Here is an 18,474-nt window from a genome sequence, read left to right as displayed (position 1 = left end):
GAAGATAAAGTCAGGTTTAAGATAAATAGCAAAGTTCTTGGCATAAGGCCCTGTGTACTTGCTACAGAAGGACCACGAATGTATCTCTGAGTATTTTATTTTATTTTATTTTATTTTATTTTATTTTATTTTATTTTATTTTATTTATTTCTTTCTAGGGCTGCACCTGTGGCATATGGAAGTTCCCAGAGTCAAATGGGAGCTACAGCTGCAGCAAAGTCAGGTCAGAGATGCATCTGCAACCTATGCTGCAGCTTGCAGAAATGCCAGATTGTTAACCCACTGAACAAGGCCAGGGATGGAACCTGCATCCTCATGGATATTAGTTAGGTTCTTAACCTGCTAAGCTATAATGGGAACTCCCCTCTGAGGTTTTTAGCAGCAAAGAAGGAACTCAATCAGTTACCCAAGTGCTTTTAAAATTATTAGTTTCCTCAGGAACTTGGTTAATTTTGTACTAAGGGGCACAGAAATGATTTCTATTTTATGCAAAGGATTATGTGTGATTTAGCGCTCTTAAACTATGTATGAAAGCATAATACAAACATAGTCATTTAGACCTATGTATTTGGATGCTACAATGACTATTTTAACTAATCTTAAATTTCTTTTGGGGTATATAATTTTATTCAGCAAATATTTCTGTGACATTAACCTTCTAGGCATTTGTAATGCATCAGTGAACAAAGATCCTGCTCTTGCTGAGCTCATATCCAAAAGCATCACATATTTATTAAATCCTTTGATAATTAGGACAGAGATGTAATCAAAATTTGTTATTTTTGATTAAATATCACAGTCATTGGAACTGCATTGTTTGTGTAAAATATCATCATAATTTTAAATACTTAATATTAAATTTAAGAACTTTAAGATATAAAATAACAATAAACAGAGCTAAAATAAATAAATAATTATTAATGATATACATTATGGTATATATTTTACATTCATTTTATCATATAAAGTTCAAAACAACTTATCTGAGAGGTGCTATTACTAACTCCATCATGAAAATGAAGAAATGGACTTGTGCCTTAGGTCATTTAAGATCGAACAGAGAGAATCAGCACTTAAGCACAGGTCTCCCTAAGTCTAAGCTTTATATTCCAAAGTGATAAAAATCTTGCTTAAGGTCATGCAGCAGTTTCACACTAGAAATAGTTTTAATATAATTGTCATAGTATTTATTTCATATTCTCACAGCAATAGAATTGCATCAAGGAACGCTATGTTTGTCTTTCATTGCAAAGCAAAAGAAAATAACTTTTCATATAATAGATGAGTACCACAAAATATCTCTTCAATACATTTTATATCACACATTCTGATATAAAAGCAAAGATAAATGTTGGATATCCACCATGCTTTACTTGACTGCCTTGCCTTGACTGACTTAATTAGCTTGCGTATTAAGATTAATTCAATCCTTTTTTCATGGTTAGAATTCATAAGGCCTCAGAAAGACATCATTTTCCCCTACACAGTTGCCTGAATATTGCATTATTAAAAACTCTTCCTAATTTAAGCTGGTCTTGGTTTATGTTCCTTTCTCTCTTTAAGACATAACATAGAAAATATTTAGAGTGAGTTAGATTGCCAATAGCTGCTTGGGGGCTAAATAAGATTTCATTTTTTATGATTCCTCTCACCTTGGTATACAATGTGGAATCCTTGTTTGTTTTGTGAATAATCACTGTGAAAATACAAGCTGGTTTCATGGGTTGTGCTAAATAGAGAAGACGGTATTTGAGGACCACTAAGTCGGCCAATAACAGTACTAGTTTCTGAGGATCCACTTCTTACTTCCAAATAATCATGTATGGTTTCTGTAGAAAAATTTACAAACTGCAGATGTACACCTAAGGAAGAAAAACATACATAATACGACTTTTTTTTTTTTACCAGTAAATGCACACACGTATACAAACACACATGCTCACATTAATGTACTTATGATTCAATTTCATTTAGGTTGAGAGGCACACTCTCAAGGTCTAGGCCATGGGTTTGCTGTCTGCCCAGGACAATTAGCTTTGCTATAATTCAATGTAACAGAATAGTGTGCTCAAATGTGCACTGTTTGTCATTTGGAAAAATCTCTTTCATTGTACTTCATTGTCACCAGAGCAAAACTAATCAATAAAGTAGTTTTCTTGCTATTTAATACCATTTAAGCTTGTGTCAACCAATTTTTGAAGATAAAAAGCCACTTGAAAATTTGTGCTTTGTGAAAGGGCAATTTGAGGCTAAAAATGATTGTAAAGTTTCATTTAACATAGTAAAACTTCACAAGTGTGTTAGAAATCAGTCATTCGTATACAGGGGATAAATTAATTTGTTCAAAATTTCATTTTCAGACATGTAATTTTCAGTGTGCTCTTTTAGTATTTTGCTTGCCAAATTTTACATAAAATTTGCCATAAAACCTACGTATCATTGTTATATGCTATCATATTATAAAATAGTCTTAATATCTTTATAAATATAACTAAAATATGAGATGTTAAATGTTTCTCAGATGGAAAAAATGAAGTTAAAGCCCCCCTGAGCTATGTATTCTAATTCAATTAATATTTTATTTTACTGAATTTGGTATTTTTTTACAAGTACCATTATCCAAAGTGTTAATAATAATAATACCTAACATATATTGTATTTTCTTTTTGCTAGGCATTATTTTAAGTTTTCACATATGCTAACTTATTTCATGCTAATAGTTACTCATGAGAATGAGGAAACTGAGGCACAAAGAAGCTAAACAATATGTTTACATAGCATCCTAAAAGAGCTAAAATTCAAACTCAGACATTCTGGCTCTTGAGTGCTTGCCCTTAATAATTACTGGGGTTCTCAAATAAAGTCATATTTTGTTATTGGAAAAAGAGTTATATGGAGACTCTGTTACACAGAAAGAGTTCAATGAAAAAATAAATTTGGTGAATATTTAAAATATGTTTTAAAATATTAAACATGTTTCTGGACAATCAGACAAACTTCTTAGAACTTGGAACATGCTATCTTAGTATGTAAGCCTACAAGAAGTACATATTTTTCTAAAATTTTCCCCTGAATCTCCTTTTTATGAATTATCGTAACAATAATTCTTTCATAGGCATGAGAGATTAAGTATTGATATGGGTTCAATTTTCTTTTAAACATTTATAAATTTGTTGTTCAAATACATTAGAACAAATATTTGATTAAACAAAACTCAAAGAAAGCAGTGGGATTGTTTAAATGTAGCCAAATCAGAAACAATCTCTTATGTTTTCATTTCTAAAATAGAGATGCACGTTTTTTTCATTTTTAATCAACTTGATTTTTAAAAGCAAGAAAGCATTAGCAAGAGGTAAGCTGAAGATGATATCATAACACTTTTGCAAAGATGTTTAATAATTTATTTTAAAATGTTAGCAGCAATTTGGGATGAGTCCTCCTAAATGGCTAGTAAGAGACACAAGAATAACCACACTGTTTCAAATCTATTATTCACTTACATCAGTATTTTCTTTCAATCAAAGGACACTTAAGGGTGCTTCCCTGTTATAACCAGAATAGTTCTCATTAGAAAGTCCCCAGCATTCTTCTCTCTGTGGTCCTCTGCTCTTTCAAAACCTCAGGCAGTCATACAGTGTTGAAGCTTGTTGAATTTCTTTAGCTTTCTTATCTTCATTTTTTTTCCATGTGTAACTATTTACCTAGAATTTTTTTTCCTATTACCACATTCTTTCCTATAACCCTCTTTTTTGGGCTTTTACTTATCTCTAAAGCCATAGTGCAGGCATCACTTCCTCTGGCACACCTTTTCTGCATTTCCTAGTCTAGACTGGATGTCTGTACTAAGTATAGTACTGTACTCTTTATGACACTTCACTAGAATAGCATATGTTATTATCTGTCTCCTCATTGTGACTGTGTTTGCTGCAACCTAAGTGGAAAAAGGTACAAAGTCTGTTTTACTATGCATTTTTTCTTTAGCACTTAGCATGGTACCTGCAGTAAAATATGCACATACTCGCTCAGTGCAGAACTGTCAAAACTATGAGTTTCTGTGAATTTATGTAAAACTCTTCAATATAAATTTTTTATTTTGAGGCTGTAAATGCTGTGGGATAACTGAGGAACCTAAATTTAGTCCTCAATATGTAAGATAGTATAGAATATCTTCATTGCTCTAAATCCACCAAGTTTGATCTACTCGTCCTCGTCTTCTGTGATTTAATGAATAAATCTATCCTCAATCTAGCACTTACATTTATGCATTTATAGACTAATGGGATATAAAGAAGTTACAAAAGCATATTACAAGAGGGAAAATAATTTATTAAATGCAATATATATAATGCAACATATCCAAGCACTGGAAATACTCTTATTAGAATTACAAAGGTATTATACCTACTTTGGTATTATCTAGGAGTAAAAAAAATGTACTTCTTTTCAAATATAAAATCTTATTTAGTTACAATGAGTATTGGAAGAATTCAATCGATTACCAGAAAATAATCTATCTATGTACTACTTGATTACAACAAAAAAGAGATACAAAAACAACTATACATGAAAATCATGTTGAATTTATCATTGCCACACACATCTAACTCAGGCTATATCCATGCATATCAACTGGAAAATAGTATAAAGTTTATTTATCATCTACCTATGAAGTTAAAAAATTCCCATATTCTTTCAATTATCTAAGTATTCCAAGTGAAATGTATATAATCCCAAAGTAAACCATAATTTGTGAATATTTTGTTATTATTAGACATTGAGATTTATTTTTAAGAATGCACTAAGGCTATTGAAAAATATTTCTCATATTTTTCATATACATACCAAAACCCACAGGCAGCTTTATTGTCCACGTGCAATCTAAACTGCTGGGGTAGTTTCCAGGAAACCCAGGGCTGAGGATCACACCACTGAAATCTGACATAGCACCACCACACTGAGCTGCAAGAGAACAGAAGTCCCACCTAAGCCAAGGCAGTAGAATGCTTTACTATATTAAAAATAGATTGAAATCATTTCAAGTCTTAAGTCTCTGAGTTAAAACTGCTTGAGATAAATTTGAATATTATCAACTCTTATTCACCATAAAATATTAATAAAATATAATCAATTGACAAGACATTTTGTAAAATAACATAAAAAGATAACATATGTCCTTCCTCAGCAATAAACACAAGCTAAATCAATTATTGCACAGTAAGAAGTGGCTCTTGTGCAGTGAGTTTGATCAAACAAGGAGCACATGCTTTTCCACAGCAAGCAGTACACTTCTTATCCTAAAATACTTCTAGAAATGTTTTGATTCATTGCAAACATGATGTAATTTAGAATAAAATCAAGCCAGCAATATCCATTCTAAGTACTGTATTGATGAGAGGTTCATTTTCCTGACCTTTCCCCCTCCCCTTTTCCTCTTTTCTTGAGGAGGCTAAAGATTTTTAAGAAACATATTGGTTTCTATTGGTAATATGTGAGGGATTTATATACCAAAGGAATGGACTCATTCATCCTAAAGTAATCTAGAAAAAAATTGGGAAGTATACAGGTCAAAAGTACTCACATTTGAGAATTTAGGCATAAATGTACACTTGTTCTAGAATCTCTGTTATACTGATTTACTATGATAAGAGCAAATTTTAAGAACAGATAATTATTCGTTTTAATTTTTACATGATTAGATAGAACTATTTAACATGTTTTAATATAACAATTGCATTTTGGAAGCTAATTCTTTCCTTTAAATGTACATTTTTTATAATTTTATCATAGAAATAATAAAATACACACTTTTTAATTATGGGTTGAAAAATCAAATATCATAATTGCAAGCTCATGAGTTACCTGTACACTCACCTGCAACTTCAATCATTTATTTATTGCTATGAATAACAGCAGATAGATACTCAAACTTGAGGTTATAAGTCATAAAGGCAAAGTCAGTAGAACAATTTTACCAATGTTCTATATGATATCAATAACCATTTTGATATCTATATTTAACTATGTGAACTAAATAAATTATTCATCAAGCAGATTTAACTAGGGGGATGTATATAAACTTGTAGTCAATCTACATATAAACCTTTCTTATGAATTTGTAATTGCCATTGAGAGCTAAAACAACACCGGTACACTTTTCCATCCTTCTCAAATCTTAGTTCATCCATCCATAAACCAAACCAATTGTCAACATTTATATGAATAACATTGATGCTCATCAATTAATTTTCCTAAAATTTGATTCATCACACAATCTGATAATTAAGGAGTTGCAGATAAAATATTTTGTCCAATTAAAAGAATTTTTAAGGTTTCTTGCAAGAATGCAACTGTAGGTTTTTTTGCTTTATTCTGAATTTTTTTTTTTTAGGTTTAAGAATGGAGATAATCCCAATTCATTTTATTATTATTATTATTTTTAATAGTTATTTCCCCAATACAATTTTTTCTATTGTCAGCATGGTGACCCAGTTACACATACATGTCCACATTCTATTTTCTCACATTATCATGCTCCATCATAAGTGGCTACACATAGTTCCCAGTGCCACACAGCAGGATATCATTGCTTATCCATTCCAGAGGCAACAGTTTGTATCTATTAACCCCAAGGTCCCCAATCACCCCACTCCCTCCCCCTCCCCCTTGGCAACCACAAGTCTATTCTTCAAGTCCATGATTTTCTTTTCTGAATTTTGAGTGAAAGAACACAAAGATTCTTGCGTTCTCTCCTTCAAAATCTCAGGTGTTTGTATTGTTATGGCAAAAATCTGGGCCCAGTAGTTTCCAAGTCTATAAGTATTTTTTTGATACTTCTCGTATCTCAATTACTTTTCACCAATGAAAGCATCTAATGGGATATGCTGATCCCCTGGTAGACACCAGCTTCCTTGCGTATTTGGACTCAATAGTAAGCAATAGGATATTTACTTATATTCCTGATCTATGGATACTTCTACCACATCATACTAAGAAAACTCTCTGGTAATCGAAAAACTGAATTCCTTTTAATCAATTTAACAATTAAGTAATCCATTGATATAGAGTTTGGGGAATAAAAAGAAAGTAATTAAAAATGTTTTTTAAAATGTAAAGCGCTTATCTCAAAATATTATTTTTGTAAAACTTGACAAAAGGCAAATTATTTCATATACAAGGTGTATATTTAAGATTTGTTATAGCTTATAAATGATTTATAGTTCTTTAACTTACCCAAACAAATTGGGATTGGGTAATTCCATCTTCTGACAGGTCCTGGCATACATGTAATATGAGAATGACCCTATATGAACAAAACAATGTGGTTCAGTATACATTTTAAAAGCCTTAATTATAGGATACTAATAATTATCATGAAAACAAACCTAACAAAATATTCTATTTTAATATTTTTAAATACTACAGGAAATCTTAGTGTGACAAAACAGAGAGGTAATTATAAAGACTCATGATGAAATATTAAAAAATAATACTTTTTGGTAGAAAAATTAAGAAATTTAAATTAAGAATGAAATTAATTTAGGAAAAAATAATTTATTTTATAATATTAGAATTGTGGTTTTAATACTGTTCTACAACAACATGTTCTACTAAGGTACTGCAGTAACTATACAAGGGAAATGGCCATATACATAGTGGCTTACAATAAACTGCTGTAATAGTCAAGGTGAGATGGATAAAAATGGTTGTAAAATTCTTTCATAAAATATGAAGTCAATTAAGGTATATTAAATTTTAAGCTGAAATATAAGTCCAGAAAAATTTAATTGCACTTCTGAGATTAATAATTAGGGATATAAATTTAAAGACTATAAATTATTCATTTTTAATTTTGCTTCTTCTAAAGAATTTATTTACTTAACATGTTAAATAGTTTCTGCCTCAACTTTTTTGCCATTTTTTTGTTCTTAATTTCTTTATAGGTCTGTGCTTTAGGAAGATTTTCATTGAGACTATAAATTGAGAACTTCTAAAAAAAACTTATAAAAGAGGACTAATACAAATACATAAAGTCAGAATAGACATTGCAAATTCACCTTTATTTAGCCAAACTTATTTTTAATTGATTTTTGCTAATTTGGAGAATTTATTATCACAGAAGTTTCATTTAATACTTTAAGTAACACTTTCATTTTTATTTTCAAATTCTATAAATCCAGGAGCTCAGTTGTCACACTCTATGTGAAGAAAGAGAAAAGCAACATAAAGATTAATTTTGATTCAAAAATCACTTTAAAATAGGCTTACCTGAAGAGAATAGCCTTGATCACACTGAAAGGATACTACATCACCAACCATGTATCTGTCTCCAATTTTAATTCCACTGCTAGGAGTTTGTGGTTCAGGACAGGAATCCAGACCAATTGCTAAGAATATTTATGGTAATAACATAAGTTACTTTCAAATCATGAATGCTTAAAACATGCATGTTAAATTACCAAAATTAAATATAGGTGTTGCTAAAACTAGAATTTACATTGAAACATTAAGAATGTTCTGTGAATAAGATTTAACTGTATATATTTAGAGCAATGTGCTCTGGAACGTCAACATAAAACTATTTCTTTGAATTTTCATGACACCAACCATTAATTAGCTGTGTGATTTATACCTAATTTCTTCTTTAACTCTCAATCTAAACATCTTCTGTGAAATAAAAATAAACATTCCTAAAAAGAAAATTCCTAAATAAAAATAAAAATTTACTGTGATAGTAGAATGAAATTATATTCATAAAAGTCCTTAGTAAAATGACTAAAATTTTATTTGCTTATTTTGTCCATATCACCTGGTTCCTTCTTCTAAAGGGGAGATAATGATATAATTTAAAACACTTCCATTATTTTTACATTAACAATATATTTTTCAACTTAAAAAGAACAAAAGCATACTAAAATTAAAAGGTTTTTCTAAAATGATTTATTTAAGGGCTTAAAAATTGATGTTATTGCCAAAACATTTTTTAAATATGTGAATGGTTATTGTTAAGAATTTTTTGTCTTCAATAAAAGCCAATATTTATTATCCATTTATCTATAGTTCACATTTTAAACTAATCTAGTGCATATTCAAATGGGTGGAAGGAGGCACCACTCCAAAATCATTATATATATATATAATTAAATGATATAAAATATATACATTCATTTAATTAAAAACATTGAAAGCTGTCTTAAAGTGTGATAATACCATGTATTACATGAAGCTATTCCTTCACTGTTTGACCATGTTATTTCCCTCTGATACTCTCATACATAACATCATCCTCTATATCACCTTTGTTAACAATGAGTAATTATGTGATTAGTTGTTCAATATTTATCCTCCTCTGAGAATATAAGTTCCATAAAGGCAGTTTGAAGCACGGAGTTTTAAGGAAACACTCAATAAACAATGGTTGTATAGATGAACAAATATAAAAAGGAAAGTGCATCCTATTTTGATTATTTCTTAATAAATACAAGTATCTATCTCTTCAAATAGAAGATATTTTATCTAATAATGTAATGGTCAGAGTATCTAAAAATGATGCCAAAATAAAGGACAGAAAATGACATAAAAGCAGTGACATATTAGAGTTATGATTACATCATAAAGTAAAGTGGTGAAGAGGAGGAATAAACTGAGCATTTGGGAATGCTTTCGATGCAGTCCTGAAAGAGACTGAGTCATGTGAACTGGTAATGCCAATGCCTGGTGCCTCAGTTAGGTAGGTCTCTAAATGTATGTCATGTTCCATAATTTTTCCATATTTTTTTTTGGCCATTCCTGCAGCATGTGGAAGTTCCTAGTCCAGGGATCAAACCCACGCCACAGCAGCGACCCAAGCTACCACGATGACAGCACCAGCCTGATCCTTAATCTGTTGTGCCACAAGAACTCTTCAAGTTCCATATTTCTTAATTTTTTCGTAATCTTGACTTTAAAGAACTAAGAAAGATAAGTTATCATTAAACTATAACCTACTTCAATAATGTTAATGTCTCATTTCCCCAACTAGATTTTGAGATCCAAGTGTAACTGCCTTACACTTATTTCACCTCATTCAGTAATGGGCCTTACACATTAAATTCATCCGATTTCATAGAGTTTGTTCCAGAAATTAATGAATGCAAAAGAAAAGAGTTATGGGAGTTCCCTTCGTGGCTCAGTGGTTAATGAATCCGACTAGGAACCATGTGGTTGCAGGTTCGATCCCTGGCCTTGCTCAGTTGGTTAAGGATCCGGCATTGCCATGAGCTGTGGTGTAGGTTGCAGACGCGGCTCGGATCCTGCATTGCTGTGGCTGTGGTGTAGGCTGGTGGCTACAGCTCCGATTAGACCCCTAGCCTGGGAACCTCCATATGCCTCGGGAGCGGCCCTAGAAATGGCAAAAAGACAAAAAGACAAAAAAACAAAAAAAAAGTTAAAAAAAGACAAAAAAAATTATGATGTAAATATATACATCTTGTCAATATGATTTTGATTTCCTTTGGTACGATTTTAGTTTCTTGGGAGTCCCGAATAGTACATTTGTTACCCTTCACCATTAAGGTCATTTATGTAGTCATTCTTACTGAGGAGGTCAAATTTAGTACATATTCATTTTTCTTTTTTTTCTATCAGGTACAATGAATATAGAGAGGTTCATTTTAAAGTGAGATTTTTCCATAATATATACAGATATGGCTAAATATTTATGAAATAATTTTAACTTTAAAATATGATATAAAATTCCATAAATTATATAATAACAATTTTATAGGTTAAAAGTTATTATATGTAAACAATCATGGAGAAAAATGACCAAAAGGAAATATGTGAAATATTAGCAATGGTTATGATTCTTGTTATTGAGATTACTATTGATTTCTACGCCTTTGCTTGTATTCTCAACTTCCACATATTTCATAATGGAACATGAATTAGCTTTGAAAATAATAAAATCATTTATTCATTAAATAAATTAGTATTAGCAGAGAACTTGGTGTATAAGAATATATTCCCTTCTATTTTTCTAGGAGAGACTGAATTGGACCAGCTAATCTGTTGAATATAATTGTCAGAAGGAAGAAAGTAAGTTAACAAAGTATTTAGTTAAGAAGGAGAAGTCCTATGTTGGTGACCGCTCTCATTTTTTTCAGTCAATTATTTTATGTGCACTGAATGAAAATAAAACAGAAATAATCTAAAAATGCTGAAGTTCATATTTTGTGAACTGTCACTTTTAAAATTTACCTAAATAAAACAAAATGGTTAAATAATAATTTAAAAGTATCACCTTTAAGAATTATTTCTCACTTCTTTATAAATAACAAAACCAAAGGTTATTTGTAGGAATCAACAAAGAAAAAGTGAGTATTTGTCAAAATGTTGCAAAGGATTCTCTCCTGCTTTACCAAGTCAATCAACATATTGAGTCATTTTCATCATTTTCATCTTCATGAATGTAAATTTTTAAAATTATGTCCTTGGCAATCAAACATGCTCTTTTAGTGAACTTTTTTTAATGGGAATTGGATCAATTAATTAAATGTTATAGCCAAAAATAAACAGAAATGAACACAGGGAAAGATCCACATCAAAAATTGCACAGAGTTAATTATGTCTTTTGTCAAATTACTGTGTGCAGTTAACCCTGGATGAAAACATGAAAACCTCAGTTCTTCACATTTCCAATATTTATTTATAAGCAAAATTTTTCTTTCCAGTTCATAGAAGAAAATGCTATTAATCATTTCATTTATAGCTGACCATTCTGAACACATATATCTGCATGTGTGTATGTGAATACTAGGAAATTATACATATACATACACACGTACACACACACCTTCCTAATACTCCATAATGATTTTAATGTCTTTAATGTAATGAAAGAGGGACACCTAGGAAGGAGAAGAAAGCTTAAGTACAGCTAAGATTCTAAGTAACACTGTTTTGCAAAAAGAAAAACCTTGTTATGAATTTGACATGACAACCCATGTATAAATTTACTGAAAATGAAGACCAAAAATATTGTTATGAATTTGACATGACAACCCATGTATAAATTTACTGAAAATGAAGACCAAAAATATTGGGTTTAGATTCATGTGAAAAATGGACAGGAACTGAGCCACATGTCTTTGAATAAGAGGTTGTATTCAATGATATTGAAGATCTTGTTATTTTAAACATATTTCATGTCTTCAATAATTTTTCTCTAAATAATAGATATAAAATAACTATTATTTCTATGTTTATGTCATATTTAAGTTATTTAATATGCCAGAATTATCATTTGGTATTCCATGTTTATCACTATAACATTTTGATAATAATATAGAATTTGGTGATAATCAAAGAGTAAATTTAATGTGACCTGGGAAACTAGTTTCAGGACTTGTAGAAATCAGAATCATAAGAACAGATAGTTTTTTCAGTATAATGTACTTTGGATTAATTAATGAATCTACTAAATGCAATTTGTCAAATACAATTGTGTAACATGAAACTTGAATGTTTGTTGATAAATTTTTTTAGAAGGAACAATTTGGACTTTTAGTAGTCTCTGACAGAGCACCAGTGTAAGTTTAGGAACATGTTATGTTATAGGCTTCACCCATATTTACCTTGATCCTTAACTTTTACTTACTTTCCTTACATTTACCTTATTTAATGTTTAACTTAGCATTGCTCTGAAAAACTGATTATTCAGTAAAGAGATACTACTTATAAAACTTTAGCCAACAGAATAAAGCTAAGTGAAATGATAAATAGAATATGGCATGTAGGTGCTATTCATTTATTACCTAAGCAATTACTGACAATATACTATTGTGTATACTTATTGGGTTATATGTTGGAAATGCAAAGATCAGTTAGCAACATAAGCAACCATTCTCTGAAGAAATTCTTTGTGGAATAAGGTGGGGGGTTGTTTAAAAGATGATTTCAATGTAGTGGAAGAATCACAATGTATGAAAGTTGTCCTCCTCTGTTTAAATAATTATTTCATAGGAATTAGCCTATGTGAGTACTAAGAAATAATATTCTTTACCAATCCATAATAATAAAGCAGATGAGTATGCTATCCTAGCAGACAAAGTGGCACTTTAAATAATTAAGTAAAGTTGTTTTTCCTTTTATGGAAGAGAAGGAGAGTGGTATTTTTTTCGCCAAAAAACATATTGTAGTGTTTTGGGAAAGGAAGCAAGAAATGAAGCTGAAAAGGGAGTCAGGATGTAGATTATAACAGTTTTATAATCTTAACCAATGAAGAAGGTTATTTCCCTTCTTTGGGTAATGGAGGGAATATTCAATTATTAAGAACACAATCTCTGTTCATCCTGGTTCCACCTGGGTCCACTTTTTTTTTTTGTCTTTTTGTCATTTCTTGGGCCGCTCTGGCGGCATACGGAGGTTTCCAGGCTAGGGGTCGAATCAGAGCTGTAGCTGCCAGCCTACGCCAGAGCCACAGCAACACGGGATCCGAGCTGCGTCTGCGACCTACACCACAGCTCATGGCAACGCTGGATCGTTAACCCACTGAGCAAGGGCAGAGATCGAACCTGCAACCTCATGGTTCCTCGTCGGATTCGTTAACCACTGCACCACGACAGGAACTCCAAGGGGCCCACTATTTTCTTGCTTTGTGTGTATCTATGTGTGTGTAAAGTGTGAGATGATTTTTATGTCTCAGTTCCCATACCTATAAAAGGCAAAAATACCAACCAATACATGCATTCTTATGATATAGTTCCAGGGACACAGGAAGCTTCAATAAACATTAACTAGCTTTATTGAATGGTTTTAAGCGTAAAAGTGAGGCTGTCAACTTGCATCCTAGATAAAAGATTTTTTTTCCTGCTGTAATGAAAGTATGTTTCTACGTGCTTAAGATCAATAGATCTCACAGAAATCCTCCAGAAACACGAAGAAAATATGTAAAGACTTATATAAGGGCCAAAAACCTAAGTACCTTCACCTTTGTGATTGATTCACAATGAAAAGCTCCTATACAGAGTGAAAGGTATTGGCTTTCCTGCAAGAAAGCCCAGGAGACTAGGAGAGATATTATCAGTTTAAGATATAGTGGGAGAAATTTTAGGAATGCAAAAACATGATTTCCAAATTCAGAAATTTAGGCTGAAACCATATCTAAATCAACACCACAAAAGACATGAAAAAGTCAATGCGATGATCATGAAATTAGTTTGGTTAAAAGACAAGAGCAAACTATGATAAAATTATAATGGTCTTATAGGGTTAAGGAATGAAATGTATTTATAAGGATCAATTACACTTATTTGTATGCAGTATATTCCGAGTTAATGGCAATTTAAATTAGAAATGGCAAATACTAATAATTTAATTTGGGCAGAATTTGTTTCTACAATTAATATTTTATGAGATGATGTGTATAAACTAGTCAGAACAAGAAAATTAAAGTAAAAATATAATTAATCTTAAAACCACTATTTTTCACAAATAATCAATTATCTAATTAGCCCAAGGGAGGAAACCATTTTTAGTGACTATAAAAATAAACTCATTAAGCCCTAATGCATTATGTCTTAAGCATATTGCTCCAAGAAGGAAAGCAGTAAAACAAATTTTGTGTTGATTTGAAATCTTTTCTTATTTATAGGCTAAAGTTAAATGAATACATTTTTGGATCTTTATTATTTTATGACTATTTTTATGCTACTGGGTATTTAGGCTAGCCCTCCAACTATTATACAGGATGGAAAGATGTTTTCAGACCACCTGAGTTTTCACAAGATTCACAGCAAAATCTTTAGTGGCAGATATCAAGAGCGCTCGTGGGTGTGGGAGGAGAGAAAAATCTATTTGTTTGGTAAGATTACTTTTTTCTTCCTCAGAAACTATATCCTGAGATTTTTGAGCATCCCTAAATTTGCAAAAACTATAAATGCATGTAGTCATAATACTTTTAAAATATGTTTGTTCTATAAGTTCAAAACCATAACCTTCTCATTGATTTATAGATGTTCACTGTCCCTCTAGGATTTTCCTTTAGTGTGATTTAAATGTGTGCCTCTGCAAATATAAAGAAATGTGAGGGAATTTACATATGCATATTATCAGCGAACAGTCATTCCAAAACTAGTAATGATGAGGCTCTACCAGAATCTAAGCAGCAGAGCAACTATAAATTATAAGTTTTCTTTGTGAAAGCCTCATAACAACTGATAAAATTAATAGTATTCCATGCACTAGGGACATAATAATATGCCTAGCAACAAACACATTTATGCAAGACATACAATTATAACCAGATTCAAACACGTTTAAAACATATACACACACACAAATTGTCCATTTAATAATAGATTCACACTTCCCAATACTGTTGTGGATCAGGAGACAGAAAAAAAATGCGATCCTTAATACAAGAAAAATGTTGGAAAAAATTTATAAACTCAGAGCACCTACATCTATTCAAATGACTAGTAGACTAGTAAACCAATATCTAAGATCTAAAAATTAAAGAAAACCAATAAACACAACACAAAGAATGATGTAGCTTCATGTCAAGTTATAATAGCTCATATCAGAAAAGAGAAAAATATCAACAAGTCTCTCTTAAGAATATTGCAGCTTCTTTTTATTAAGTAGAGAAAACCATATCTTCCAAACTCTGGAACTCTGTTATATTTGCCTTAGTTGTGGCTGTGTCTCCCAAGGTTGCTAAGCAAATGTGTCTTCTTCCACTCTGCCTGCCTTCTTTACCTTCAGCATTCAATCCCTTTCGTTATTAAGAGAAAGCAAAATTGACTCTTTTTCTTAATCATTCATTAATATTGGATAGATAACCTCAATATATCAGGTAATTTGTTAGAATTTGTTAGCATAAAGTTAATAGTAGATATCAAAGTTTCAGAGAAAAGTAATCGGAGTAAATTTTGAAATTTATATACATTTGCCTCACTGTGTATTTCCGTGATTTAGAGAAACTGCCTTGATTCAATGTATTTGTGGAATACTTATAATCTCGAAGAGAGCATAGTTGAGCAACATGTCCATAAGCATTAAAAAGTATATGCATGAAAGTGGTCAAAAGGTTCAATAAGGTGTAAGGTAAATAAGTACTAAGGGTGTAATGTACATAATGGCTATAGTTAATACTGCCACGTGATATATAGAAAAGTTAAGGTACATTTTAAGAGTACTCATTACAAGGGGATTTTTTCCTTTTCTTTTTATTATGAGATGATACATATTATCTAAATCCAATGTACTAACCATTTCACAATATGTCAAGCCACCATTTTGTACATCTTATACAGTGATCTATGTCAATTTTTCTCAATAAAACTAAAAGAATAAAAATATTATTTGGAAGACAAAAACATAGAAATATTGATGTCTATTTTCTTGAATTATATTACTCAATTTCAAATGTTCGAACTATAGATGTTAGAGATTAAAACAGATATATTTAAGTATATAGGATATTTCAAGCTAATTTTTATGCATCATATGAGGATGTTCTAGTCTCATTGGTTAACATGCAGCTGTCCAGTTTTCCTAGCACCACCTGCTGAAGAGACTTACTTTTCTCCATTTCACATTCTTGCCTCCTTTGTCGAAAATTAATTAACCATAAGCATCTGGGTGTAACTCTGGGCTCTCTAGTCTATTCCATTGATCTGTGTTCCATTTTTATAACAGCACCACACTGTTTTTATTACTGTAGCTTTGTAATATTTTCTGAAGTCTGAGCCAGTTATGCTTCCTGCCCCCCACTTCCATCGAGGATTACTTAGTTTATTCTTGTGCATGGTATGAGGATGTGTTCTAACCATTTATGATAGTGGTTACCAACAGCCAATATAATACTCAACAGAGAAAAGCTGAAAGCCTTGCCACTAAAATCTGTACATATATATCATACATATATATATAATATTTTATATATATATATATATATATATATATATATATATAACACTAATGTGGTATCCATTTACCATTTTTTCTTACAAGTAGCACCAAATGTGCCTTCCATATGTTTCATTATTGAAAACTTATTTCTATGATGGCATTATCATAAGCTAAATTAGGAAGTACTCTTGATTCTTAGTCACATTGCAAGGTGCGAGGTCTAATTACTACAGACAAATAAAAATGCTTATGTTGATCTTTATTTAATTCAATATCTAAGATCTAAAAATTAAAGAAAAATCTAAAAAATAAAAATAAAAAAGCCAGGTCTCCAATGGAATAAAGCAAGCCTGTGATTCTATACAAAGTGATATGATCTAAAGTAAAAACCAAGACAAACAAAAACAAAAACAAAACAACAAGAACAACAAAACAAGACAAAGGATCAGAAACCTAAAACCCATCCTTTACCCCTCTCTCTCATCTTCAATATCTAAATGGCCATAAGTCTTTTAATTTTAACTTGGTTATCTCCTATACCTTTTACGTTTCATTTCTACAACCATAATAACCACCTTTAGAGTTTCCCATTTGAACAGTCACTACTCCTTTCCTTGGACCTATTCTCTCTTCCTGTAATGCACTTGCAACTTTTCAAAATAGAAGGGCCTTTGAAAATTCAAAATTGATCATCTTTCTACTCAAATTGAAATCCTTCAATAAATTTCCTCTTTCTGAAAAAGTGTCTGTCATCTCTTTAATCTTTCAGCACTTAAAATACCATTTGACAACTCCAGTCATGTGGGTTCATCATTATCAGGAAAGGGTACTTATTGATGTTTTACTATGTACCTAGCACTATGATAAACACTTAACATGGATGATCTCATTTATCTCTGACACAATCTTTTATGTTAGATGCTATTTTTATCCTATAGTACAGGTGAGGAAACTGGGCTCTTAGGAACTTTATGAATTTCTTAGTGTCATATGGCCATCAAATGGCATTTCCAAGACAGAAACCTAAGTCTAATTCTTATGTTTTCCTACATTCTAGGAGGTCCCTTCAAAGTACCAAGCTATTTCTGTATCCACACTTTAATTATTATTGGCTAAAAGGACTTCTGTTTGTCTTTTGGTGAAGTCTTCCCTTACTCCACCAGCAATAACCCCTAGTTCTGATCACTACCTTCTCTGTGTCATCACCTACATTATACAAGATGTCCTTGTACTTTGGCCATTGGGAGAGCAATCTTGGGAGGTCGGTGAAATTGCAAATACTTGGCTGAATCTCAGAAACACTGATTTGATATACTGGGGTGGAATATCCGGATTTTTATCAAAACTTCAAGATAACTATAGCACAATTATCTGAGAAGTATCAACTTACATAAGCTATACGTAGAGTGTTTATAATTTTGCAATTATTGCTGTTTGCATGTTCTTACTCTCAGTCTGAAGCTTTTTTTTTTTTCAGGGGTAGATCTTACGCCAATATGCAGCACTTATATGTACAAAATATACTTAACAATTAGTACGTATTCAACAAAAATGTGATAAATAAACAAGTAGCTTTGTTCTTAT

The 18,474-nt window shown here is 31.2% G+C and overlaps 1 protein-coding gene across 2 annotated transcripts in view; it reads right to left on the bottom strand.

Annotated features, from left to right (window-relative positions):
• CSMD3 (CUB and Sushi multiple domains 3) overlaps positions 1 to 18,474 on the bottom strand; it is a 1,203,192-nt gene that overhangs the window by 132,152 nt on the left and 1,052,566 nt on the right. For both annotated transcript variants that reach the window (XM_047783389.1, XM_047783390.1), the window contains 4 exons: positions 8,266 to 8,384; positions 7,231 to 7,300; positions 4,843 to 4,959; positions 1,653 to 1,862 (listed from right to left, as the gene is read on the bottom strand). In XM_047783389.1, coding sequence (XP_047639345.1) covers positions 1,653 to 1,862; positions 4,843 to 4,959; positions 7,231 to 7,300; positions 8,266 to 8,384 — 516 coding nt within the window. The remainder of the gene's footprint in view (positions 1 to 1,652; positions 1,863 to 4,842; positions 4,960 to 7,230; positions 7,301 to 8,265; positions 8,385 to 18,474) is intronic.

Source organism: Phacochoerus africanus, chromosome 6, assembly GCF_016906955.1.
Source record: "Phacochoerus africanus isolate WHEZ1 chromosome 6, ROS_Pafr_v1, whole genome shotgun sequence".
Classification (NCBI taxonomy): Eukaryota; Metazoa; Chordata; class Mammalia; order Artiodactyla; family Suidae; genus Phacochoerus; species Phacochoerus africanus.
Note: the sequence above shows the minus strand (reverse complement) of the source record. Positions and strands in the feature narration are given on the sequence as shown.